The sequence below is a fragment of the Thunnus maccoyii genome, chromosome 3 (genome assembly GCF_910596095.1).
Source record: "Thunnus maccoyii chromosome 3, fThuMac1.1, whole genome shotgun sequence".
NCBI classification, from domain to species: Eukaryota; Metazoa; Chordata; class Actinopteri; order Scombriformes; family Scombridae; genus Thunnus; species Thunnus maccoyii.
The window spans coordinates 16,026,348-16,053,485 of NC_056535.1; the positions used below are offsets into that span (position 1 = coordinate 16,026,348).

Below are 27,138 nucleotides of genomic sequence, written 5' to 3' on the forward strand. Positions count from 1 at the left end.
TGTTTTCAGCAGAAAAGCTCTGATAAACCAACTACAGACCGACAAATTTAATGACTTGCTGGTGAACATTTTGTGGAGCATTTAGTTTCTAAAGAGCCGGATATTTCCCTCAGGAGTTGAAGGAGATAAAAGGAGTGAATAATGGACTTCTCCAATGAATGATAATGTTCCTCCGTTTCTGCAGGATTCGAAAATAGGCTGCAACTTTATAAGGTGGCAATACCTGTATGTCAATGTATTTTCAGCTTGTTCTGATGCCCTCAAGTTACAAATAAAAATAGATAAAAGATCAGTCAATGTGACCTTAATGTCAACGATAGCTACAGAGGCAGCCTTTGCTCCATTTCTCTAATAAATTTGGTAATAATCTCACAGCAATTAGATGCTAATTCTGCCTCTGAGAAGGGAATGTAGCTCTGTACAAGGGACCTGTTGACAAAAGCGCCATCTATGAGTGACCTTGTAGACCAATATTTATGTGATATGTTATGTGTTTGTATCTCTCAAGGTATCAGAATCTGTTTATTAGCCATGCATGCAAGTATACAAAGAAGGTGTCTTTGTGTTTGCTCCCACAAATGCAACATAGAAGAATAAAAATAGGACAAGAATAAGGTAATGGTAATAATGTAATACACAAAGCAGTGCTAAAATTAAATGAAAAATTTAAATTTTAAAATGTATTTATAGCTAGATAGATGGATAGACAGACAGACAGACAGACAGATAGATAGATAGATAGATAGATAGATAGATAGATAGATAGATAGATAGATAGATACTGACCTCTTAAATCTCCACCCTGTGTGTGTGTGTGTGTGTGTGTGTGTGTGTGTGTGTGTGTGTGTGTGTATGTGTGTGTGTGTGCTGCTGCCTGCTGGTGGAGCATGTTACTGTCACTGAGCTGCAGTCTGAGCACTGACAGGTTAGCTGTCATCATCACGCCTCGCCACATCTAACGGCAGCTAACTAGTTAGCTAAATGTGCGATGATGCGGTGCGATCATGCACCGGGAATTCATTGATCATGGCTAGTTTACGAGTGTCGTTAGTGGTGGTTGTTCAGGCTGTCCTGTACGGAACCAGCGAGGGTGAGTAACTTGTTTTGTTTTGTTTCGTTCATAAGCTCAGGACCGCTGTCATCATCATCATCATCACGGCGAACGAATGTGGAATTAGCTGCCAGCTAATGTTAGCTAAGCTAGCTCGCCGAGCCAGACAACAAACTGTATTGACCCATAGAAAGGAAAACAGCTCAGTCGTCTTTAATTTAACTTACTACACGGGTGTTACATGAATGGCTTTCATGTAAATGCAGCTAACACTGATCTCATCGTCTTTCTTCCGCTTTCGAGCTACTTAAGCTAGCCTGAAGCATTTATATATGAGCTCTGCTGTAAAACAGAGACAGTCTTTGGTCAGATTTGGAGCCAGACAGCTTATTTTTGTAGTAATGATAAATACGTGACTGAGGATGTGTATTCACCCTAAAACCTTTTCTTTTCTAAGCCTCTCTGCAACACAGTAATATTATTCTGGCGTGCAATGAACTAATGATGGCATGAGGATGTTACTGTGTGTGTCAGTAATGTTTTCATATGACTGGTGGTCAGACAATAATAATCTCAGGTGTGCAGCATCCAGGCTCAAACTCATGTAAAACTCTTCTTTCTGTGCAGCTACAGAGACAGATGATAGAGACAGCTGTTTAATGCTGTATTGCTGAGACAAGTTTCTGTATATATATCTCACCTGGTAAAAGTCTGGTTATTATTATTGCACAGTTTATCATGATTTGGAGCGTCTTCACTAGTTTTCAGCAGTATTTTGTTCTTGCTTTTATGTAAAAGTATGTTTAGCAGCAGGTTTATTATACAACCTGACTTATATCAGATTTTGGAGGCCGATACTGATATTGATATTTGAGAGCTTATCAAATAGATATTAATTTTCTTTACACAACCCATAACATAAATCAGTGTTTTTGATGAGGCACCTTTAAATTTGTTTGTTTTTGTTTTTAAATTGCGACCAAGAAACACACTGAGCAGGACATTTTGCAGCTGAAAAATAAACCACTCTCTGTTGTACCAACTACAAAAAAGGTGGCACTGTTTCAAAACATATCTTTGCCATTTCTTTATTTTAATTTCATGTCATTTATCAGCGGACATATATACATATATACAGATACCAATATATCTGCAATGAGCTAATATTGGCCGATGTACCAGCCCGGCTGAGATATCGGTCTGGCTCTAGTTAATGTGATGCGTGACTTGTTATCTGATAAGGCAGAGTAATATCCTCTGTTATGGTAAATGCAAGTGTAAGTTGTAATAATGTGATACTGTCAATTTCCTAGAAATTCAACTGAGAAAACATTTAGATAAAATAATCAGATTGGAAATTGTGGGGATGTCTATCTTGGGTTTATCTGGTGAATTTCAACATCCGAAAAATATAGATAATTCTTCAAACTGATGCAGAACTCCTGTAAATCCAACATTGCCATAAGGCAGTCCTAGCCCTTGGTTTGCCCAAATGTTGCATCCTCTTCCGTGCTGTTTTGTCCGTTACCTATACTCAGCTTCTTTGCACAGTGATTTGCAATATTGTCCACAATGACCAAATACAACCAGAGATGTTACAGGAATAGTTGCCACAGTATAAACCATTAACAGATTTCTCTAATTTTAAGGTACATATCATCTAATCACCCACCCAGAGTGGACAGAGTGATGTTACGAGACGTGGAAACTGTTCCTTCTCCGTCCCTCTGTCATTGCTATGTGTTAAACGATGTGATTATATCGCACATTTCTTCAAATCCCCACTCTGTGTTCTGTATTTTGCACACTGAGATGTCTTATTTCTGTTTTCGTTGTTGTATTTAATAGCAGGGAACAGGCTGTAATACGTGATGTTGTAAAGTATAGCATCTCAATCCTGCTCTGTTCAGGTTGAAATCTGAAAAGACTCAGCAGAGTTGCAGTGGTGATATTAACTGTTATGATATTTCACAAGGAAACATTATATACATTGTGATTTGTTTTGATCACTTGAAATATTTTTGCTTTTGCCTGTTTCCTTTTTACCACAGTGGTCTTGGCTGTATGTCATGTTTTGAAATACTTGATTATTTCTTCTCTGAGTTCTTCTTTGTGGCTTAAAACAATCAGCCTAATAAAGACTGAAGTTGTGACATTTATAGCTGTGGAAAGTCTGAAATGTTAGTCTCATTTCATGTTTAGTCAGCATTAATCTTCCTTATTTCTTCTCTAGTCACTTTGTTTCTCGTTTCTTGACCCACCAGCATCCGCTACGTAGGTGTTGTCTTTGTGTGAGTCAAAAGATGTTGAAACACATTAACAGTATATTCCTCCCGTTTGACGTAGACGTGGGTGTTGGTTTTTCTAACAAACACATCCAAGACGGGCTCTAGTCAGGCGATTTTCTGCTGAGAATCCACTCGGGGTTTTTTTTTTTTCAGAATTACTGGAATGTCACATCATGTCTGCGTCTTAATAACATTACTCCTACTTTCACAGAGGAAGTCTCGTTCTCTTGTTAGTCTAATGACAGTCACAGCTGGTCATTTACTCCCTGCTCCTACATGCCCTCACATAAACCCTCCACCCATTCTCCTAAAGCCCATGTCACCCGACAACACACCCCACCTCCAACACTTCCTCTGCTTCCTGGACATGCCAGCACCATCCTCCCTCTCTGTCATCTTTGCAAGATATTAGTCATCTGAAAGCCTTCCCTTTTAACCCTTATATATTAAAAGGGTTGTACTGCTTTACTCTTCAACCTCACTGGTGCCTTTTACAAAGCTAATTGATCCTGTTGCCATTATCTTTGATGACTAAAACCTAAAGTGTTACAAGCTAAAGAAACCAGAATAGAAGTAACCTTAATGGTGTTTTGCAAATTGTCACAACTGGCTGTTACTGCCCTCATAAGTATGATGTACAATCCTGTACAGCTTCGAAGAAAATACTTTGCTAATAGTTTTGACTGACTGCTGATGTTTTTCAACGGTTAATTCGCAGCCTGTACACACAGTATGAATTTGCAGCGCTTGCAGACCAAACTCCAAAACTCTGAATCATGCAAATGATCATATTTCCCACTGTGTTGCTTCTTTTTTGCCCTCTGTCTATGAAGCTCTTTGGTGTAACTGCACCACCGCCCAGTGTGACAAGACTGGCTCCCAGTGCGAGACCGACGGGGCCTGCATGGCCTCCACTTCCTTCATTGATGGCCAAGAACAGCACATTCGGATTTGCATCACGCGGGATAAACTCGTGCCCCCTGGACAACCATTCTACTGCCTCGGCGCAGAGGGCTTACTCAACATCCACTGCTGCTACACTGACTACTGCAACAGCATTGACCTCAAAGTGCCCTCTGGTAAGAACTGTGAAGTGTTGCACAAGACAGATGATCAGTTTTTACATTTATCACTCCTGCTCCTAACATGCAGCGAGTCAACCCCCAGTCTTCAACTTTACCCCTGAAACTGACTCTGTGGCCTAGTTACAGCCCGCATTCATACACAGCTAACATTGTCTGTGATGTTATCTAAAGCATCTCAGTTCCTGTGAGTTTGTAAACACGCTTTTTGTGTGAATATGAGCATTTCCCATTGTGCAGTGTGGTTAGATATTTTGCATAGTGTATAAGATAAGAGTGTCGGTGTGAAATATTGTGACAGGAAGGTTTGGCAGTATGAACATAAAACACAAGTTTAGATGAGGTTTTTAACCAAAAAGCAGCACCTGGTGTAAACAAAGTGACTGATATTTGAACCCAAAACGGCTCTACTTGGTTCGCAGGCTCTCGTACTCATTGAGTGCGGTGTAGCGTAGGGTACCAAAATAGTTACTTAAAATGCAAATTGTCGGGCGCCAGACAGGAGAATAACGAACCCTGTCGCCTGTTAAGGAACAAGAAAATATAAAAGTATACACAAGTAACTTGGCACGATAATCCCAGTTAGCCTACAACCCTTGCTACAAAAGAATTACCAAATGGGAAAAAACACCATTGACCCAAAGCATCTTCATTAACAAATGTTATTGAAACCAACTCATAAGCAGGATAAACCAAGCATTCAAATACAATAAGTAACTCAAACTCTGTCACACAACTCCACACAGGGTCATATATTAAACCAAACTATAAACTATATATAAGAAACAGAAATTACATTCCCTTCACATTTTTCACCTTCACAATCACCTTTAAATTCAGTTCCTTTATGATACAGAGAGTATGGTGAATGGGTGTGTTAATCAGGGTGAAGGGCTTAAGTTCAGTTCAGTTTAGTTGTATTCAGTTCGATTCAGTTCAGTTGCATTGGGGAATGTATGTGTGTGTGTGTGGGGGGGGGGGGGGTCTAAGAGGCAGGGACCAGGTGGAAGGCAGTTGAGTATGTTCAGTTTGGTTGGGGGATGGGGGGGGGGGTTTGAGCAGACCTTTTACAGTATTAGTACACTTCTTGTAGCTGCTTTTCCTTTGAGTATACATATTTGAGTATTTCTTTGTAAAATAACTGGAAATAATCAATGTCAGTGAATGCAACCGTCAATTAATATAGACTCAGTTTTCTAATTGTCTGCCCAGCCAAAAGCTTTTCACTGTCATCCTTCAAGGACATGAAGCAGTTCATATCAGGGAAAGCAGTCAGTTTCATATTTGTATTGGGTTGCAGTCACCACATATTAATTCACTTGTGGTCTCTTTTCAGTGACAACCCAGTCGGGACTCGGGGGAGGCTACGGCCCAGGTGGGACATGGGGTCTGGTGGAACTAGTCGCTGTGATTGCGGGGCCGCTGTTCCTGCTGTGTCTGCTGCTGCTGGTGGGCGTGTTCGTGTATCAGTACCACCAGAGAGCCTACAGCCACAGGCAGAGGCTGGAGGTTGAGGACCCCTCCTGTGACCACCTCTACCTAGCCAAAGACAGGACCCTGCAGGACCTCATTTACGACCTGTCCACATCTGGTTCAGGCTCAGGTCAGTGCACACTATTATAATGTAGCTGCGGGTCGACACTCATGTTGTAGTTCACACTGGTTTTGTTATGTTCAAATCATGTGACTGGTCTCTATTCTCTTCTGCTCTGAACAGGTCTGCCTCTGTTTGTCCAGCGGACTGTGGCCAGGACAATCGTCCTCCAGGAGATCATTGGTAAGGGGCGTTTCGGCGAGGTGTGGCGCGGACGTTGGAGGGGTGGTGACGTAGCGGTGAAGATCTTCTCGTCCAGAGAAGAGCGCTCTTGGTTCCGTGAGGCTGAAATCTATCAGACCATCATGCTCCGCCATGAGAACATCCTGGGCTTTATAGCTGCTGACAACAAAGGTGCAAACCTGTAACATCTTGCATTCTTAGTCAAAGAATAAATTAATAACATACAATTTAGGGTTGTTGTGTTTTACTTGTTTTGTATAGCTCATCTAAACTAATTAATCACTTCAAGTAAACGTATCATTTCTTCTTTGTCTCTATACTTCTATATCTTGCTCAGACAATGGCACATGGACCCAGCTGTGGTTGGTGTCAGACTACCATGAATACGGCTCTCTGTTTGACTACCTGAACCGTTACCCTGTCACTGCTGAAGGAATGATCAAACTGGCCTTGTCAGCTGCCAGTGGCCTGGCACATCTGCACATGGAGATTCTTGGAACACAAGGTAGTGTTTCTGTTTTTGTGCTGTATAATTGTGCATTTGTATTGAACCATACTTTACATTTTTCATGACTTCCGATTCTAATAAAATGTGTTCTTAGAAATTGTCACACATAAACGTCAAACCAGCCAGGTCTTTTCATTGTTCAACCACAGTCTATTTTAATGACTCCTCAAATACCTCCAGACCTGAGCAAGTCAAGTCTGCTCTTTAGTTCATAAATACATTTATTCACATACTGTAGGTTAGTTACAGCCGAAGCTCCACACCCCACATTACTTTCTCATCTGTTTCTGCAGCAGCTACCAGTACTTAAATTATTTTTATGATTTCTCTGAATTTTCATACAAATTTAAGTGCTACCATTGAATTGGTTCTTCCAGGCAGTTCCACACTTCTGATCTTACTGGTTAATTTTGGCAATAACACAAGCAAAAAAAGCGTGTTTACCATCTGAAAAAAAACGTTTAAATTGAGAGATGTCTCTATCAGCAAAGCTTTTTTCTACCATTTTTAGTGCTGGTTGTATAGATTTACCATTTAAAAACACATTTCTCAGACACCACAGACTGGCACAAGGACATTCATGTTGACCACTGATCTGTGCCATCTAACGCAAGACTTGCAAGATGTAATTGGATTGAGTCATCCTATGAATATGTCACAACAGTATATAGAAACTTAAAAAAACTTTATAAATTAGTTCTTGGAGATGTCCTTCTATTATTGAAGGGATGTCTCAATATGTCTGTTGCAAGATGGCAACTTGTGCAATTAAAAAGGAGAAATAAATGGTAAATGTCTCAAAAAGTGTGTAGAATTTGCACTGAATTTCTACAACTATATACTGTATACCTTTAGTATGGCTCAGGAAAATTATTTTGCTCTCATGTAATGCTCAAAAAGTGAAAATTGTATAACATGTTCTAGTCTCTAGTTTTCCAAAGTCGATTGACATGTTGAAAAACAAATTGAAAACAGAATATAAGAATCCACAAGTGATTGTCATGTTAATTTATGTCTTGATAGGAAAGCCAGGCATTGCCCACCGAGACCTGAAGTCCAAGAACATCCTTGTGAAGAAGAACTGCACCTGTGCGATCGCTGACCTGGGTTTGGCTGTCCGTCACGACTCTGCCACAGACACCATCGACATCGCCCCTAATCAAAGGGTGGGCACCAAGAGGTCTGTGTCAACACACCCACCTACATTTCCTGACCTAACACTGACCGTCCTTTCTCACAGATATCTTTCCCATTTAATTCTGTACATGATTACAAACTGGGATTGTTTTGTACGTCTCACAGGTACATGGCTCCAGAGGTGCTGGATGAGACTATCAACATGAGACACTTTGACTCATTCAAATGTGCAGATATCTACGCTCTGGGGCTGGTCTACTGGGAGATTGCACGCCGTTGTAACAGTGGAGGTCAGACTCTTATGTTTTTACTCTGGTTACTCAACCTGTGTTTGTTTTTTTTGCTCAATGTAACAGCTGAGATTGCAGCACTGATCTGACCTCAGTGTTGTCTTGTGCTATCAGGTATCCATGAAGAGTACCAGCTGCCCTACTATGACCTGGTACCTTCTGACCCTTCCATAGAGGAGATGAGAAAGGTGGTATGTGACCAAAAGCTACGACCCAACATCCCAAATTGGTGGCAGAGCTACGAGGTGATGAAAACTGTTTGAAACCGAATTTTTGTAATTTTTCAAGATCTGCACTGTTTTATGGTGCAAGTCCAGTTTATTACAACTAGGGTCTTGATTTAGTATTTTTGCCATCATTCATATCTGTCATAATAACATTGTACTCACCGGATTAAGAGGAAGTCTAGGAACACTGAGGCATCTGCACCATGAGCGATGCACATTTCAGGTGTGCTCACTCTTGGTTTTACCTCCAAAAAGTGGTTTAGATGTAGTAAAGTTGATCTGGTATTATCTTATTGCAGAGATATGGTATCAGTGTATATGTCGGCCAACATGTAAGTATAAATGGCTACATGGTACAGAAATGGCAAAAGTATGTTTGAGGTCATTTGGAAACAGTGTTTCTCTTAGAGTTTGTCCACCTGAGAGCACTCACAAGTTAATTTCTTAACTTTAAAATGTCTTGTTCAGTACGTATCTATCAAAATTTTAAGGTATTTCTTGTTTTTTTGTTCGGTCAGGCTATATTTGAGCTGATCGTTCCTGATTGTGTTTCTTTACCACATTGGATTTTATTGTCGTGATGCTGATTTGTTCCCAAATCTCATCATTTACATTGGTGAGAACAATGTGATCACGACTGCTAAAAAAACTGGCCACAGCCATTGAAATAAGACCAAAGATGTCCTTTAAAGCTCCTTCTATCTTCTTTTTTGTTTGCAACTTTCTCTTTATTGATATTTCCGAGATAAATGAGCAACACTTGTACAGGATCAAGGTCTTTCTGCAAAAGCCCTCTGATGCAATATATCAAGTTACCTGAACTATATTTATATCATCGACTTAATTTATATTGTATTATAAGCTCTTGATCCTCACTAGCTTTTGTCTTCCTGTCGTTCCAGGCCTTGCGGGTTATGGGCAAGATTATGAGGGAGTGTTGGTATACTAATGGAGCTGCCCGCTTGACGGCCCTACGCATCAAAAAGACCCTGTCCCAGCTCAGCATCCAGGAGGACATTAAAGTCTGAGCCAAGTCAGCAGAGCACTGAGAAACAGCACCTCGGAGGACCCGGCTCAGGACCGTAGCACACAGAGAGGAAGGCGCCGGGCCTTCTTCCAAGAACGCACAAAGAAAGAGAATATGATGGAGAGTGGCACTTTGTAAAATATTATTCCATAAACACTCCTGCCAGTTTTTGAAGCCACTTGATTTCTGACAAACCCTACCTCGCTTACCCAGCCAAACTACCAAGAACACCTTTCCTGTCTTGTCCTCAGCTATTGCTGCCCTACCTGAACCGTTTTCTCCTCTCTACACTCCGTACTAACAAGGATCCTTGGACTTTCTGTACTTGTATGCAATCAATAGCAGGACATGTAATTAACCAGTTGATATTTTAAAACTTCAGTTGCTGATATTTCCTCAAAGTCTCTTGGATCAGAGTCCTTTAATAGTTAACAAGCAGCATTCGCTCTCAATGTATTTGTAATGGGGCAAGCTGGGAGGGTTAGGAGTGTATTTTACTTATTTTTACTTATTCTGAAATGACCAGATCTTGTTAATAGTTTGTGTTTTTGTGAGGTTATTGTGTAGGTTTCTCTGTGCCACACCGACACCACACAGGCACATCTCAAACCGCTTAGAAATCCTTGAAGGCAAGTAACCCATCTGGTTCTGCTACAACAGTGTCGCTTAGCCGTCTGCTGATTACCATGTAAGCATGTAGTAGTTGAGACAGCTGGCGTAAAAGCAACCCATTGACTTTGAACATGGTGTATTGTGACTTCAAAGTCACTGGAGCTTCAGGGCACGTTGCCAAATATGATGTAACCTTTGGACCACTTGCCTGGAGCACTTCCCATAAGCTGTTGTAAACCTCAGGTCCGCAGTGTGCTTACCAATCAACAAGCTTTTTTTTTTTTTTGAGGGTCTGTTAAAACAAGTTTTAGCAACAAAAAAAAGAACAGTTTGGAATAATTTAACATAAATGTATTTCATTAGGATGGAGTGTTAGATGTAGAGTGTTGCAGCTGCCAGTGACACAGATAGGAACATGATTCTCACAAAATACTACATGCAGCATGTAACACTGTGGTACATGTAGTATATTTATATAGTAGTGTCCTGTTCTTAATGCAGCTGCTGTCTATTGATTAGTTCATCGAGTGTAATCTGCCATGAGAGTGAACGTTGCTCCAGTCCCTCAAAACATTCAGATATACCTTTGTCCTTTGCAGCAGCCGCCACTATTTACACTTTACCTGAAATACGGGACAAAAAGGTTCTATTTTTAATCCCTTTTAAATACACTAACTCCAGGAATCTGAATGATAGTTTGTTTTTATGTTCATTTTGTGTCAATATGGAGGTTTCTTGTGATTTTACATTGATTTTTAGGTCATGCTCTTTTATATCTGATTTTTTTCTGGTGGAAAAAAAAATCAAGGACTTTTGTCTTGCTGTTGGTAAACAGAATCATCTTCTTACTTCTGAAGTAACATTACTGTATGTGTCAGGCTTTTTCCTGTTGCCCTCTATTACTGCTGAGCAGTATTTGATTTATAGTGTTTCCCCTCTCAGTTCCCTTTGTTCATCATACAATACCTCCTCAATGTGCAAATGTATGTGGATTGTTCCCTCGAAGCTAACATTGTCACAAATCACTGTCTGCATTTTTATGTTTCAGGAAATCGGTGCACTTTCGTCTTTTGTTGTATGCAAATTCAACAGGTACTGTTTGTGTTTAATCTCTCCCATGTTATTTATATATGTTTGCTGCGAGTCCCTATATGAAAGCCTGAAAGGCCACGTGTGCACTACTACTGACCTCACAGCACTACAACCAAATTGTACTCAGAATCATCTCCGCCCACGGCCTCCGGTGTTTATTTAAGATCACGCCACTGGAAACAAGTGTTTATATAAATCATGCCAATTCATTCCAGTACACTCTGTCTGACTGGAAACTGTAAAGACGTTTCTCTGGAGGAAGAATTGTTGACACTAAATACTACTGAAATGTCTACATGCTGTCTTTGACCAATACTTTTTGTTTTAGAATCACTTGCTCACTTGCGCTGTATTATGATGTGTTTGTAAGAAGAGCTCGACTGCACTTGTTGCTTTTGGCTGGAAAGACGACAACGGTTTCATAGGTGGTTGGATGTCAACCATGTTTGTACACTAAAGGGGGATGTTTGTCAAGTAGTATTTGCCTTACAATGTAAAAGATGTATAGCATATTTAAGGTGTTAAATACCCTGCTTCAAGTATCTCTTGGCGTTAAAGAAATGAGGTATTATACATCAGGTTGTGATAACTCGCAGGTCTCTGTCCAGTCGTGGCAAAGACAGAACTGTACCCATGTAAAAACCCCTTCAGGACTTCAATTATGTAACTTCTAATATACATAGATTAAGAAATACAGTTGTTTTCCTATGTGGTGTCTATTTGTTTTACTTTCATCTTTTTAAATACACATTTGTTGCTGACAACATGTAAATGAGTTACAGGTTGCAGCTTTAATAACTTTACATGTTTAGACAAAGTTTCATATGATATACAAGATGCATGCATTTAAACAATGAACTCCACTTAAAACAAACTCTCAAAGAACCTTTATTGCTCATCCTTTAAATTATAATCTTGATGCAGATTAGTACAAAAACTGTGCATTTACATACAGTTGTCCATTTCATGTATACCAAAACAGGAAGTGTGACATGTTCCTTTGCTTATCCCCTGAAGAAAATGGAAGGGAAATGCTGGTGTTTAGTGATTTTTGATAAAGACGTAAACTGATGAACACACAAACATGTCGTTACTGACGTCAACATAACACACCAATAATCAGAAACCAGTTTTGTTGCAAATGAGTAATATCAAAGACTGGTAATGTGTATTCAAATGAAGTTCTACTTTTCCAAAAGAAAAATATGAGATTTCGCAGCACTGAAGCAATAAGCAAATCCCTTTAACGCTAATAATGCCAAAACCTCAAAGTGTGGGTAACAAAACAAGCAGAAAAATGTCGCTCTAAAGTGAGATGTACAATCCTTTATACATTGTTATATATAAACAAACAAAACGGCAAAACAGAAAACCCATAAATATGTAGAGGTTATGCATTCAAACAGCACAACTGAACGGTCATCTGGACTTTACCAGTGAGGTTGTTTTAGGAGCCTAAAGTGCTCTTCCAAGTTTGGTGCTTTACTGTCTGGCTACACAACAGATTATAACCTGAGCCTTTGAATTCTTTCCACATTGGTAACTATGATAATTGAACATAAAATACCATTTTTTGGATTAATCTGAGCTGGCCTTAAATTGATCCAGAGCTATTGTTGGAGGAGGATTTGAAACCAACAAAAGTCCGGACTTCGACAAAATTAGTTAAATCATGACCTGATGTTTACTGACGACTGTTTGTTTTACGTCAATGAAATCATTTTCAAAAACCGCGGTGCAGTCTATTGACAGTCTCCAAGGTCTGCCTAGTGTTTGAATGATAAATTAAACTAAATAATTTGTACAATCTTCACACAAAGATTGTGCAAATTGAAGTTGTTCAAAGTCTGAGCTGGAAAACATTGTTCTTCTTGTATGATGTTAGAAAAGAACAGGGCTGAGGCGAATGTCTTAACATGCCAGAACAACAACAAACTCAAAATGTTGATCTGAGAAAGTTACACAGTGTTTAAAATTACACTTAGATAAACTGATTTGCATCCAGAACCAGATCTACCTCGATGCAAATGGAAGAAATGTTGCCAACAAAAGGCAATACAGGTTTTACAATCAGTTTTCTTTCAGCTGCTAACTGATTACTTGTTTTATCTAACAATTCATTTATTTTATCTGGAATACCTTGGTGATCAAAGTCATAATGGATGGTCCTCTACATTGATCAGCACGGCAGCCACAGATGTGGAATGATGCTGGTCATCCTGAGTGACTGCAGCTCCTCTTCGGAGGTTTCTTGTGCTTTTGCAACTTTCTCGGCTCTCTCAGGAAGCGTGGAATTTGGCTCGATTTACAGGAGTTCCGATATGTCCTGTACTACTACAATTTTATATTGCTGAGTTGCTGAAATGTGGTGAACTTCATATTTTTGCAGAGAGGGAGAAGTGTGAATATAGGTTTGCAATGTTTACATGGAGATGGGTGATGATACTTCAGTATTATGTCATAATTTCCCTCTCACATGCCTGTTCTTTCTCTGCTCTGCTCTAGACACTCTGTGGCCTTTCCTTGTTTGAATACTTCCTCAAGCAGTGCCTGTGGAAAAAAAACATCACTTAGTTTACTATGAATATTTAGGAAAATATGTGACTTGCACTACTTGTAATACTACTTGCGCAATTCCTGTATTCCTACTATGCTGCCATTTCTCCAAATACCATGTGTTCAGACACTTTACTTACCCTCATCTCCATCTGTAAGCACTAGTGCCTGGAGGATATCTGAAAGGGAGACGATTCCCTTCACCACTTCCTGCTCATCCACCACCACCAGCCTGTGCACCTGAAGAACACAAAGGAAGACCGTCAATGTTATTCCCATGTGTGCAGAAATTGATGCATCCCAATGTAAGCGTACGCTCATATCAGCAGTGATAACAAGAGATAAGCAGTATGAATGGTTTATTTCAAGAGATGAGGAGCGACATATAACAGGATGAACGTCATGAGAGATCTTGGCATCGTCTGAAGTATAGTGATGTCAAACTGAAGGACAGATATGTGCACATTAAGTTATTCTGCTGTAAAACATTTTTGACTTGATCAATTTATTAAATTATTATTCAAGAAAAGGTGTTTGTAGCTGTAGCTGCTTTTCAGGTAGTACCTGATGCGCCCCTCCATTTCATGACAGGATGACAGGACATAATGACAGGAATCGCTAGTTGATCAGACTCTCACCTCTGCCTCCACCAGTCTGTTGATGATGGCCTCCAGGGTCTCGTGCCTATTGCAGGTCAACACTCCTTCAAAGTACTGGGAGCGGTGCTGCAGGGCTTTTGTCACAGTCACGTCCAGGTTGTTGTACGTCTTCTCTGCTGCCAGGTTCTACATAAACACAGAACCTCAGGTTAAAAAGGTTTCATCTTCACTTGCACTACACTGTTCAAAGAAAACTAAGTTAAAGTTATATTCAAGAGATTCATGCAGGAAATCATCAAAGAAATAATTTTATAATTTCAATGTCCGGAAATTAATAGATATAGATTAAAATAACAACACTGGAATGTCTTTTCTTTACTGTATTAAATATTTAACAAGTTGAAGTGATTCATTACATTGAAGCGAAAGTCCTGCTCATGATTTGCAACGCTTTCCACAATTACCCCATACAATCAGATATAAAAGGGACACCATAAATTCTCATATAAAAATGGTATTCAAATGACAGCCAAGTCTGAAATAATAGAGGAGCATGACCAACATGAGCAAATACAGGCTGGGTGAAAAAACGTTGGGAGTGGAATTACTTGTAGCCCACTACAACAGCTCACACGTTAAATTTAGTATAGTGTCTATTTCCACAACACTAATTCCATCAGTACAACAATTACAGAGCCATGTCATACTCATCACTCTGCTGCTCTGAGTGGCTTTTTTTAAAACAGAAATAATGTTTTCTTCTTTGCGTCTTCCAAAGCCTATAAAAGGGAAAGCTGCACAACTTTTAATGTGACATTCCTGAGAAAGTGTTGAGTTTCAGTCATGGTAGCTTAAAAGTGTTTGGGGGGGGGGGGCAAAGTGGAATATCTGACATGATAGTTGCACTGATGGAGTTAGTGCTGTGGAAATTATATTGAATTTATTAAGACAACAGTTCAACATGGAGGAAGTTTTGAGTTTGCATTAAAACAGTGGAAATTAGAAATAAATGGCTGTCTCTAATATAAACCCTTTTCTATCTGCCTCTGAGTTAAATAAAGGCACCGGCCACTATTTTAGAATTTATGGCAGTTACCAGTTAGAACCAGTATATCAAAATTTCTACCATTTGATATTATGTATATAAAGACAACCATACTCTCAACTTAGAATACAGGTAAAGTGTCTACTTTCTCGACTATACTATTTAGTTTACGAGCAAAAAGGGTTTAAAAAACAAACAAAAAAAAAAAACAGTACACACAGAATGCTTGCAACTTACTATGACATCAAATTTTGAGTAAATGTCCACCACTCGACCTGCACGAGAGGGAGAGAGAGAGAGAGCACATCAGTACATAAGCACACAAAATTCAAGAAGTGTTCTGGTCATCCATGCAAAATCAACAAGGATGACATTTCAACCAGCCCACCCACCTTTGTCGTCCACAACAGGGAGCGCTGACACTCGCTGCTCAACAAAAATACCCAGCGCCGTGTACAGAGGTGTGTCTGTGCGCACCACCGCTATGTTCTGGAATGTTCCTATGTTCAGTTCCTCTAAGGTTTGACGCAAGAACGAGGGTTTTGGCATCTCTGATATCTGAAAACAATAACAAGAGATTGTACACACTTAGTTGAACTTGCAGGAGACTGGATGTACTTGAAAACCAATAATAGTTAACACTGTTTCATTAACTGTAGCTAAAAGTTTTACTATCGGAATTTAACAGACAAACCAAGAAGTGGCTGATAATATATTTGATAAGTATTTAATGTGGAAGAGAAGCCAAAGAGACTTACAAAAAGCTTCAGGAACTTGAGGATCCTCTTGTGCGTGAGGATATAGAGTGTGTTTCCTGTCAGGGGGTCGATTACAGGCAGTCTGTGGATCTTGTTCTTCAGCAGAGATGATACTGCATCATACAAACTAACAGAGAAGTTAAAGAGGATCAAATCAATCATGTTACTTGGATGTAGCATACTCTGACACAAGGCAGTTAAATTAAAAGAAAACTAGCTTAGTACGAATGCTAGTTTGTTAACTGTTAGTGTCTGTAGTATGTAATAACTTGAAGCGTTTTGGTTTTTAGACATTTTACTTTTAACTACACAACAAAAGGTGTGGGACTGAAATATTGATAAAATCATTGAGTTAATAATTAGTTTTTATCAGTCACAAAATTAGAGTAAAAGCTGGTTGTAGACACAGTTCATTTTCAGGTAGTGTTTTATGTATGTCCCACTATATTGGCAGAGACTCTGACCACAAAAATAAGGTGTAGAGAACAATATCTGCTAGAAATAGACCAGCTTTAAAAAGTTAGTGCCACAGGTTAAACCATCAGATGCCTCCTTGTTGTATGCTCCAGCACGCAATGACCATGTATTTAGAAAAGTGAAGTTTGACACCAACAATCACAAAATGTAGATGCCTACAAGTACTACTAAGCATTAAAAAAAATAAAAAAAAACTCACCTTGCATTTGGTGATATGCTAACCAAGGGCTTGAAAGAGTCTTGAAGGTACAGCTCTGTTAAAAACAAGAACAAAAACAATGTTTAACCTTCTAAATTACCAGAATAAATGACGAGAAATACATGACTTATTCAGCAAATATTCTCACCTCTCCATGTTTCAATTTTGTGCTCTTCCAACTCATATATCTGCACCTGAAAGATTAAAAGAAGAGAAAAAGGTGACTTCTTTAGGGAGGGACTAAGAAAGAAATCGAGACAAGCTCTTAATGCAAAGGGAAAAGACAGTAATAACACAATTATCATATTAGTTGTAAACCTACAAAACAACCTCGCTGTTCAAGTTTGAGATTAAATAAGTTACACTCTTACAATTCAAAGATTTCCACCATCTTACCAATGGAGATTTGTAGTAGCGATGAAGGATGTTAATAAAGTCTGTGATGGTTAGCATACCTGTGGAGATGAATGAGAAGCATTAAGTCAATCCTTTATTCAATTTTCTTTTACACAGAGTGAAACGGAGCCAACTGAAAACTGCGCTTACCAACAAAGCACTGCTTCTTACTGTCCCACAGCGGCGCTGCTCTCACCCCATTGGAAACAAGTGCAAAAAATGCCTTCTTGACCTGTAAAATTAATTATATCAACTGTGTCAGTCTAAATAAGCTAATGAGAGAGGTTCCATTTTTTTTAGATTCAAAGCTTTTGTTTTACCTGAAGTGATGTATCAAACACAACCAATTTGGAGCTGGTAGGTACGAGGTCATAACAGCGATGGGACTTCATAAACCTGGTGTACACATTGTGCTCTGGGTCTGAGGGAATGAGATAGAGACTATTGAAGACACCTGTTCAGCTTTTAAATGTTAAGGTTTCTCAGTTTGGTCTAATGTGATTCATACTAGTCTCTTACCCTCTACGACTGGCTCCTTTTTGCCTTCAAGATCATCAAGAGTTACTTGAATCTGAAAGATAAAGATCATAATTTGTTTAGGCAACCTTCCAGCAACCTGCAGAACAAATGAAAGGGTTACACCTGTTGCTATGATACAAAAGCCTACCTAACATGGCCAAATAATCTTCACAGTACAGCTACTGTAAATGTTTGACCCCAACAGGGTTGTCCCGCCAAATCAGGCTTTAGGCATGAGGCTGAAAATGTTTATGATAAGATAAAATACTTGAGGTTAAGCTGCGTATAACGTTGTAAATTACAGTCTTTGGTTGTAAACAGTCAAGCCTAGGTTACGATAATGATGGTTTGGATTAGGTAAAGTTAACTGTAAGAAAAAGGTGTGAATTAATGTTGTTTACCGAGTTATTAAGGTGTTATTCATTAAGGTCCCACTAACAACAGGTCCACTGTATTATACCCCAGGACAGGCATGTATAACTCACACAATAAGGTTACGTACTGCTTCATTGTTCGTGACTTTAGTTGGGGGATGCAAGGTAGTTACACAAATACAGCGTTAAAGCTTCTTCAACCTGAACACAAACCTTGTTACAATTAACCAACGTTAGCTAGTTAATTACCGGTTAGAGTAGTTGAGATGCTAGTCAAGTGCTGTTAATGTTACTATGGTTTCAGCCCCGTTACCAGAGTGAAATAACTTCTAAAACAAGGCAGTAAATTAAGCCACATAATGTCTGATGAAAAAGTTGAAGCTGAAATTAAAGAGTCACCTCGACTGGCTCGTTAATGTCAACACTGTGACGTTGGCTAATGCTAACGCCTCGCTGACGGTATTGTTATGGTTTTATGTAAAGTAACTTAGCGTTTTTCGGATTGCACATCAACAGTAGCGATGACAGTGTGTCCGTTTTATTCCAACTGGACACAGTTACATTCTCAACTCAATATTTTATAACAGCGGATACACATATACTGTTAGCGTAGCTGCTAAACTTAGCGGGCTTCGGAAAGTCACGGCAGGTAACTGTAGGTGCAAATGTCTTCTTTAGATAGAAAGCTACTGGGCTATAAAAAAATAATGTCAATGTAGTTAGATAACTTACACACTCCATATTCCATTCGCCGTGTCCTCTTCCTGTAACCGGGTTCGTTTACAACGGGCAGGATCTTGCAAAACCACAGTACTTCCGCTACAACTAGAGCCTGATCAGCGTAAAGTCGTTACCGTAATACCGCCAATTTTATTTTCATAGGATGGCGAAGTCATGACCCGCCCTACTCTGCCTCTGATTGTCTAGTACTTGTTGTTGCCTTCGTTGGTTGGGTTGGTTAGGTTTACGCATAAGGAGTGTTATTGGTTAGTGTTGGGTAAGAATATCAGGGTAAGCCAATCAGAGGCAGAGTAGGGCGGGTCAAGACTTCGCCGTCCTAAAGGGGGGAAAACAATATCGCTTACCGTAATGCATGAAGTGTCACCGCAGTACACTCTCTGGTCTCCACACTGCTGCTGCTTCTCTTAGATTGGCAGCAGAGTGGATGACATTTGGTACATTGCTTATCTGTATACCTACATACAATTTAATATGCATGTTAAGTTATAAAAATGAACAGCTGTTGCAGTACACCAACCTATGCACAGCCACTGTGAGCTATGCAGTAACACACAGTATATGCGACGTTGTCTTTTTTTTTTTTTTTTTAAAGGTTCCCTCCATAATCTAACAGGTTTATTGCCAAGTAGGTTTGCACATACAAGACAATTTACCTTGGTGTTGTAACTATCAAAAATAATAATAGAAGGCAAGAGGAAAATACAGGTTTCAACAAGATGTCTCCTACTAAACTGTAAAGTCCATTCTTAGTGTTTGTGCACCGGAGGCTTCAAGTTTCCACATCACACTTGTTTAAGCTGCATATTGGACCACGACTGGTTTCAAACTAGATGTGATGTCACAAATCATGCTCGCTTTAAACTCAGATTTTCGGTGAGCACAGAGAAACTTTCACTCCCTTGGCAGATGAATGTGGAAACAGTCTTCTAGTGTTGAACTATGCACATAGTATACATCATCCTGCACAGTGAAGCTCAGACGTCCATCTGAAGTAACATTAAACAAAATAAATTTTTGAGTGGAGGGGGACTTTTTAACTTTTAGCTACCTAAATAATAATGCAGCCAAAATCAACACATCAAATGAGTAACAGATTTATTTATATACAAAACTGTTTACAGCAAGATTTCTGAATTAACATTGACCGACATGGGAATATTGGTGTTCAGGTGCACACCATCTGCACCCATGGGATCAAGTCAACAGAAGGAAAAAAAAACCCCTTTAAGAGCACCTTTAGTCATGACGGGAAGCAGATGAGGGAGTTTGAATATCTGTAAGGCACAAGACACAGCATCACCAGCTTCTGTTCAACCGTCATAAATCATCCATCAATCAACTACTTACTCAGCAAAGCACTAAAAATGTTACAATTACCTACTAGAGGAATAATATGAGAATTATGGTGAAATAATCCACAGTCTATCATGTCTTTTTTTTAAGGCTACAAGAGCTAAGAAGAACAAGTCATTAAGGATCTCAAGTGTCTGACAGTGATCATAGGTCCACAATATGAATTAAATGCAGTGCATGACATCCTGGCTTGTTTTTTCTCAAGCCTGCATGAACCATCACATCAAAACCATGAGTTCAAAAATTACAAAGCTAACTCAGTGGCCCTCTGCCATTTTCTTACACACAGTTAAAATGCAATTTTAAAAAATTGCAACTCAACTATGTTCATTATCATAATGCACTTTTGAGCATATACTCTGTATTGAAGGGGAGCGCAAACCTGCATCACTCAAAATATAACCAATAGTACCAAACCCATTTCTAAGACTATTTATATTGTATAAAAGGGCCATAACATAATATCAAAGATCCTTTCTAATCTATACTAAATTTCTCTGAGGGTTCCATAACATAACGGCTTTATTACAGGCAATACAGAGAAATTAAAACTGTAGAAGCAATGGAAGTAGACTAATCTGCTTAGCAGAAGAGCCTAAATTGTGAGTCATTGAATGTACAAATAGATTCATCCATCATGAAGACACAGCTCAAGAGTTCATTGGTGAGAGGTACCTGAAGATGAGTTGATAAAAATTACAGTGAAAAGAACTGAGAAACTACAGTGAAATTTCTTGCGTGAAATCTCATTCCAGGGTGTTTGAGGAAATCCACCATCTGTGAGAAATAGTGACATATTAACACCACATTTAAAGCAATGTGAACTGTGACTCTCCATCACTGTCAAAAACAACCTGCTGAAATAATACACCAGTCTTTAAAAAAGGTTATTAACCAGGCCCCACTGTATATTAACTACTCAAAGTTATGAGACATATGCCAATAATGTCTCAACATTAGATTTACATCTAGTTATTATATGTTCATGAAAGTTTTGATACAATTAACTAGGACCAACGTGTTTTGGCAATCTTATTTTGTTTTCTGAGCATTTGGTTGAACTCAAAATCAAGACTATGCCCAGTCAGAAATTACATCTCAATATTTAAAGAAAGTGTTCAATAAATGTGCTTCTCTGTCTAAAACAAAGATTAATCCTTTCTCTTTCAAACCTCTCCATACGGTTACAATTAGTGGAATAGTTTATCACTTGTCTGGGCAGGTGCCATGCTGTGTAAATCAATCTGTTATCACAATGGAGCAGCAGATTTCCACTGCAGTGTCTTGGTGTCTGTGAGGTCACGATTGGCAAGCTGGTGAAGTTGTGCCTCCTGTCTTCAGCAAACGAGCTTACTGATGTCCTGGGTACACGTCTACATCACAGCACACTTCTTCTCCTCTGAGGGTGCATTCCCATCAGCTTTCTCCATCTCCAATATGATTCGCTTGAAAACCTCCACAGCAGTCTGTATTGCAAGAATATTGTCAGCAGTGTGTGAGTGTGCGTCAAGAAATAATCATGTCGACTGCACTGATGAGCAGCTAGGCAGAGAGATACATATTGTTACCTCATTCTCCTTGGCTGAGGACTCCATGAAAGCAGCACCCCAGGAATCAGCAAGTTTCTTTCCCTCCTCTGGCTTGATAACCCTGAGAAAAATGAAATGGAAACGTCACTTAATCAAAACAGAAAACTATTTTTATGTGACACTCACTGAATGACTTGGATCATTCTTTTTGTTCAAGTGGGTGGTGACAGAAAGGTTGGCAAAGAGGGACAAGTATGGTGTTTTTCTTTTAAAGCATAATTCTGGTGTTATTCTATATTTTTGTTACTGTTGTTTTGGTCCATGAAAAGACCAAGACCTACAAGGTGTTTATCCATAACATCTTGTAAAAAAGGGTAATTAGTTTATTTTTTTAAAGGCTAAATATTTCCTAAAACACCTGGGCACTGTAGTTTTTACCAAACATTAATCAAAAAAAAAATATCGTGTATTTTTTGGGGTCTTTTGAATATTTATGGCAGCAGAACAGTGTATGAGGGATTAACTCAAAAAAAAAAAAAGTTGATGTGTTTGAAGCTCTGTGGCACAGAGGAATAAGACGTATCAGCCTTTGGCTATACAGGCAGTACTTCTTGATAAGATCAATACATTGTTGGTTTTGGTCTTTTCATGGGATTTGTTGACACTACAGAAAATAGAGAATATTACCAGACTTATCCTTTAACTGCCAAAACAACGAAAGGCTTAACTTACCATAAAAATATTTTCAATGTTGAGTGATATTAAGTGTTAATGTATATTTTAAAAATAAAAAGTCTGACAGTATTATCAGTGTTTGTTTTATTTATTACCTTTCCATGTGGAGATCTTTTTTGTTCCCAACGAGAACAGTTGGAACCCTAAAAAGAAAATATTATGGTTGAAACAAAAAAACTAACCTGGAAAAACAAATAATACAATTGTGGACATATGGAGCTTTAAAAGATCAAAATAAACTTACTGAATCTTTCCAACCATGTCTAGCAGCTTGTCGTGTAGAACCTGAACAACTTCAAAACTAAACAGAGACAGACATCAAAGTACTTTTAAATATTTAAGAGTAGGCAGTACATCTAGTTTGTATGTTGGCAACTTATATATATACACACACACACACACATACATACATATATAGATAGATGATAATATTTGGCATTATCACTTGAAAAATAACTTAAAAGATTAATATATCAAAATGATCTATTTTTCTGTCAACTAACTAATTGATCAACTAATCATTCTACTACTATAAATGTATCCTATTGGAAATTACCAAATTAATTGAAATTGATTTTAAATGAACTCTGATTCATGAATACAGAATACATATCTTTTTCATTCTGCAAGAATCCAGTTCATATGTTCCTCCTTGACCCAAACAAGTCTTTTAACCCTGTTTTGATGCCTTAATAAAAGGTTTCCCTGCTTCTTTACATCCTCTCTGTATCATTGAGGTTGGTACTTAATGACTCATACAGCTGTGGCTGTGGAAGTAACCCTTCTGTTACTATTAGGCTGCACACACTCGTGAACTTGTCCTTAGATACGATGCATTATAATACAGCTAAAAACATCAAAACTACAACCTTAAAATGATCAGAGTTGATTTAATCCCTCTTTGACACAACAAAAATGGAATATAATAAACTAGTGCTAGTTATAGAACAACTATATGGGATTAAAATAGACTGTAGGTACACATGATACTCTGTTCAAACTTTGGTTGTGTTTGTAATTTTAATTTATTTAGCATCAACATCCCTGAATAATTGAGTGTGTATGCTACAACACACTGTGCTACCTAATAGCAGACTTTTGACTGTGTATCCAACATTAATACAAGTGTGAAAACACAATTATCCACTCACCTTTTCATGGAAGTCACTGAATAGACAAGGACATAGCCATGAATGTCCATTGAGTGGGATTGTGGAAAAATTGAGTACTCATCCTACAGACAGAGGAGATGTATTATAATTTCATTGGGTATGACTGTTACCAAAACATGACACATTATCGAACAGAGTCAGACATGGAAGAGCATAGCTTCTAGGAAAAGTGATACTTTCACTGGGCAATTTGTCATTCTGACATCAGATTACTGTTAGATAAATAACTTACTTGTCCAGCTGTATCAACCAGCTGAAGATTGAAGTCTTGGCCATTAACGCTGACCATTTTATTAAAGGCTGGGGAGGGGAATGAACAAGTTTTAAAAACCATTTCTTAACACATAGCAAAATCCTGTCAGATTTCTTTTTGACCTGCAATGTTTTACAAACATCTTATAATGACACTTACTGTTTTCAATGGTGGGGTCATAGGAGTCAACAAACTGTCCTTCCACAAACTGTATTGTAAGAGATGACTTTCCTGTGCAGGGCAAATGTACATAACATGACATGACTACCATTTTAATGCAACATTAAACATTTTTATGACAGCAGGCATCTTCATTACAATACATAGGTACAACACAAACAAATGCTGTATCACCATGGTGACAGTTTTATGCAGTCACATGAAAACCTACACAGGACAAAACATTTTAACACATTATATTATCAGTTAAAAGAGTTACACCAAAGTCTGTGACCCCTTCAGACCTGGTCAGAAATCATACTTTATTAAATACTTTATTTAGATAGCTGTTATTGTGCTATGGACCCCTCATAAGTTGTGTCCTTAACAAAGTCTGAATTGAACTGAACTGAATAGCTGTGATTTTGGTGTACCAAAACCTGCTGCTAGCTAGATTTTGTGATGCTAGAGCATCAACTAAGACCAAGGGATGAAGACAGGCTGACAGGTGAGGCGTTAGTGCTCTACACACAGACCTATACACTACTGTTTCTGCTACCACATTTATCAAATGTTTGACCCCGTTTGTATCTATGTCTATCAAAATTTGTGACTCTATCTTAATACTATAGTGTCCCCATTTTATAGCAACAGCTGCTAACTAAATACAGTATGTGATGGTAAAGTATGATCAAAACGTTTAAAAACGACAACTATATTACCATGATATTACCTAAATCCTATTGGGTCACATCGGCCATACAAAGAGGTTTTAGACTATTAAAGACTGGTGTTAATGTTGGTAAATGTCGTTAAAGGCTAATTCTCTTTCCTTTTGGACATTACATACTATATATTACATACTACAACATACACATACTATACTTAAATACTAGCTATGTTTGTCACGCTAGACTAAAAGACTGAAAGACACAACACTTGACACCATGTCAGGATCTCACCGGCTGGGGAAACTTTGTTGTCGCACACCAGGTTGCAACAACTAACATATGGCTACAGCTATACAACAAGATAAGGCTGATTTTTGTTCCGTGTTGCTGAATAACCAATTTCTCAGCAACCACGTGTAACACAAATCAACATTTACAGCGGCAAGCTATCGTTACTAGAGTCAGCCTGATACACGGAAAACAAAGCCAGGACGTTAGCATGTTAGCCGGTTAGCACACCAACATTAGCTGTGCACGAGCTCGGCTGCTTTACTCACCTACAGACCTGTAACCTATCACAGCAATCTTTCGGTATTTTGGTTGAGGCATTGTGGTGAAGCGGTGTTGGACAGGTTTTATTAATGTAGTACGCCACCTAGTTTTACTATCTAAACAAACTTTTATCGCCACATTCGTCTCACGTCACGTGACAACAACAAACTTTTCGGAGCTGCCGCTCGAGCTCTCCGCTGGGCCTCGAGCTGGAACTTCAGAGTTCAACTACAGCAAGTACAGCGTGTACTTATCACAAAAAACTGGTCTATTCTCTGTATCTGCTATATTAATCGATATCGATCGATAGTTTGAAATGACGAAATTGTCGTCGCAAGTGAAATTGGCAACGGAAAAACGCTCGTTCAACGCGGTTACGATTCGCAAGTCAAACTGACGGAAACTGTCATTGTGTAAGCACACCGTCGTAAAACCAGCTAATACGTCAGAACTGACATGGACGTTTTTTTTTCTGGCCAATTTGTACAGCAGAGGTCACTCTTTGTGCGTCCCAGCATGTTTCTGACAGCCATCCTGTGGACTTTTCCAGACTGACTTTCAGGCGACAATCACCGCTGAAAGTTTAACCCCAACCCGACAACATGACTGTGGTCTTCAGACCTATTACATTTAAAGAGCATGTACAGAGGAGGTTTAGTAACTCAATGTATCCCTATCTGACTGTCTATAAAATAATGAAACAGAAAGTTGTATGCTTATTTATGCACGCAAGCCAGTTTCTTCATCAGACTCAATATGTTTGGGACACAACAATGCCACAGCTTACTACCTTTACAGTTTTCTATATTTTCTTGTCTGTCCTTTAGTTCTCTTTCTTAATCCTTTCTGTCGCTCTCTCTCTCACTGTCTGTCTTGTCTCACTGGATACTCAAATATGTTTACCCAAATAAAATGACTTGTAAATATGTGGAATGGGGTTTCTTTTGCTATCACTTTATAAGACAAAGAGAAGGGAAATGTGTCACTGAATGGAAAATGTCGAATAAATCCAACGAGACTGTCTGGGCCTTTTTCTTACAAATCTAGGGGGTTTCCATCTTAATGACTATAGCAAAAATGTTCAGATGGTAAGGACGTTAGGCCCATATACGGTGACTTGAGCGTTTGCTGGTTAAGCTGAGAGTACACATGCAAACAGTAAATACATTCACTTACTTCTTGTGCGTGAAAAATAGTGTAATACTTAAAATACTAAATGCTTTGATGCCCACACCTACATTACACTTGCTTTTTTAGCATTTGTATTGTCCTGAGATTTGTGAGGGTAAGCCTGTGTTTGAGGTAACATCAGTATGTTTGGTCATTCACTCCAATGCCAGCAACTACGCTGCCAGCACTTGATGATATTTGCTTACTTATACTTTGATCAGGTATTACCTGACTGACTTATCATTTTGCAAGTTTTTAAGCAAAGTTCTTATACAGCTGACATTTGTTAAGACAAACTGATGCATTTCAAAAGTTTGGCTTATTTATAACTGAAAAAGGGTTGTGTAGAAAATACTTTTATATTCCTCAGTTTGTGGTGTCAAAAATTATATATAATTTTGGCATGCATCATTTGGTACCGAAATTCGGGTGGCTGTATTGGCACAAACAACAAAAAAAATACCCTGGCATATGTTTACAGTACAGTTATTCTCAAGAAAAGTTACAGAAAGTTATTCATACTCTCATTTGGGACTTTTGTATTGTTTCACTTTTTGTTTTGTTTGTGTTTCTTTTCTTTTCCCACTTGCCTCTGTATATGCTTTATATATGTATTACTGGAAGATGCATGTTTTGTAAAATAGAGCTGCCTTGTAATCCCATGTGGGATGGCCCAAATGTTTGGCATGACACAGAAACAAAACTAAAAATCTAAAACTATACTCTGAATGGGACAAGTAGGTAAGGAAGGCTGTTGAGTTTCTTGTGATGCTCTGTTAGAGACTCTTG

The 27,138-nt window shown here is 38.7% G+C and overlaps 3 protein-coding genes across 4 annotated transcripts; 1 reads left to right on the forward strand and 2 right to left on the reverse strand.

Annotated features, from left to right (window-relative positions):
• Nucleotides 1-876: 876 nt before the first annotated feature.
• Nucleotides 877-10,313, forward strand: LOC121889574 (activin receptor type-1B-like). Its single transcript, XM_042401624.1, has 9 exons — nucleotides 877-1,090; nucleotides 4,173-4,418; nucleotides 5,758-6,024; nucleotides 6,139-6,369; nucleotides 6,536-6,703; nucleotides 7,730-7,886; nucleotides 8,009-8,133; nucleotides 8,248-8,378; nucleotides 9,263-10,313. Exons 1-9 carry the CDS (start codon nucleotides 982-984, stop codon nucleotides 9,386-9,388), a joined length of 1,560 nt encoding a protein of 519 aa, XP_042257558.1. The 5' UTR covers nucleotides 877-981; the 3' UTR covers nucleotides 9,389-10,313.
• Nucleotides 10,314-11,961: 1,648 nt separating this feature from the next.
• Nucleotides 11,962-18,886, reverse strand: prkag1 (protein kinase, AMP-activated, gamma 1 non-catalytic subunit). 2 transcript variants are annotated; one of them, XM_042401636.1, is made up of 13 exons: nucleotides 18,747-18,886; nucleotides 17,641-17,692; nucleotides 17,442-17,542; nucleotides 17,272-17,353; nucleotides 17,122-17,180; nucleotides 16,874-16,919; nucleotides 16,726-16,780; nucleotides 16,050-16,176; nucleotides 15,684-15,849; nucleotides 15,529-15,566; nucleotides 14,286-14,432; nucleotides 13,788-13,887; nucleotides 11,962-13,641 (listed from the first exon to the last, which is right to left on the reverse strand). In XM_042401636.1, exons 1-13 carry the CDS (start codon nucleotides 18,753-18,755, stop codon nucleotides 13,631-13,633), a joined length of 993 nt encoding a protein of 330 aa, XP_042257570.1. In that variant the 5' UTR covers nucleotides 18,756-18,886; the 3' UTR covers nucleotides 11,962-13,630. The 2 variants fall into 2 exon arrangements, with proteins under 2 accessions (XP_042257570.1, XP_042257579.1); XM_042401645.1 differs by lacking the exon at nucleotides 18,747-18,886 and adding an exon at nucleotides 18,414-18,544.
• A 947-nt stretch (nucleotides 18,887-19,833) lies between these two features.
• Nucleotides 19,834-25,731, reverse strand: rhebl1 (Ras homolog, mTORC1 binding like 1). The gene is made up of 8 exons (XM_042407543.1): nucleotides 25,185-25,731; nucleotides 23,957-24,028; nucleotides 23,777-23,844; nucleotides 23,524-23,606; nucleotides 22,617-22,673; nucleotides 22,468-22,515; nucleotides 21,677-21,758; nucleotides 19,834-21,574 (listed from the first exon to the last, which is right to left on the reverse strand). Exons 1-8 carry the CDS (start codon nucleotides 25,234-25,236, stop codon nucleotides 21,482-21,484), a joined length of 555 nt encoding a protein of 184 aa, XP_042263477.1. The 5' UTR covers nucleotides 25,237-25,731; the 3' UTR covers nucleotides 19,834-21,481.
• Between the last annotated feature and the right edge of the window lie 1,407 nt (nucleotides 25,732-27,138).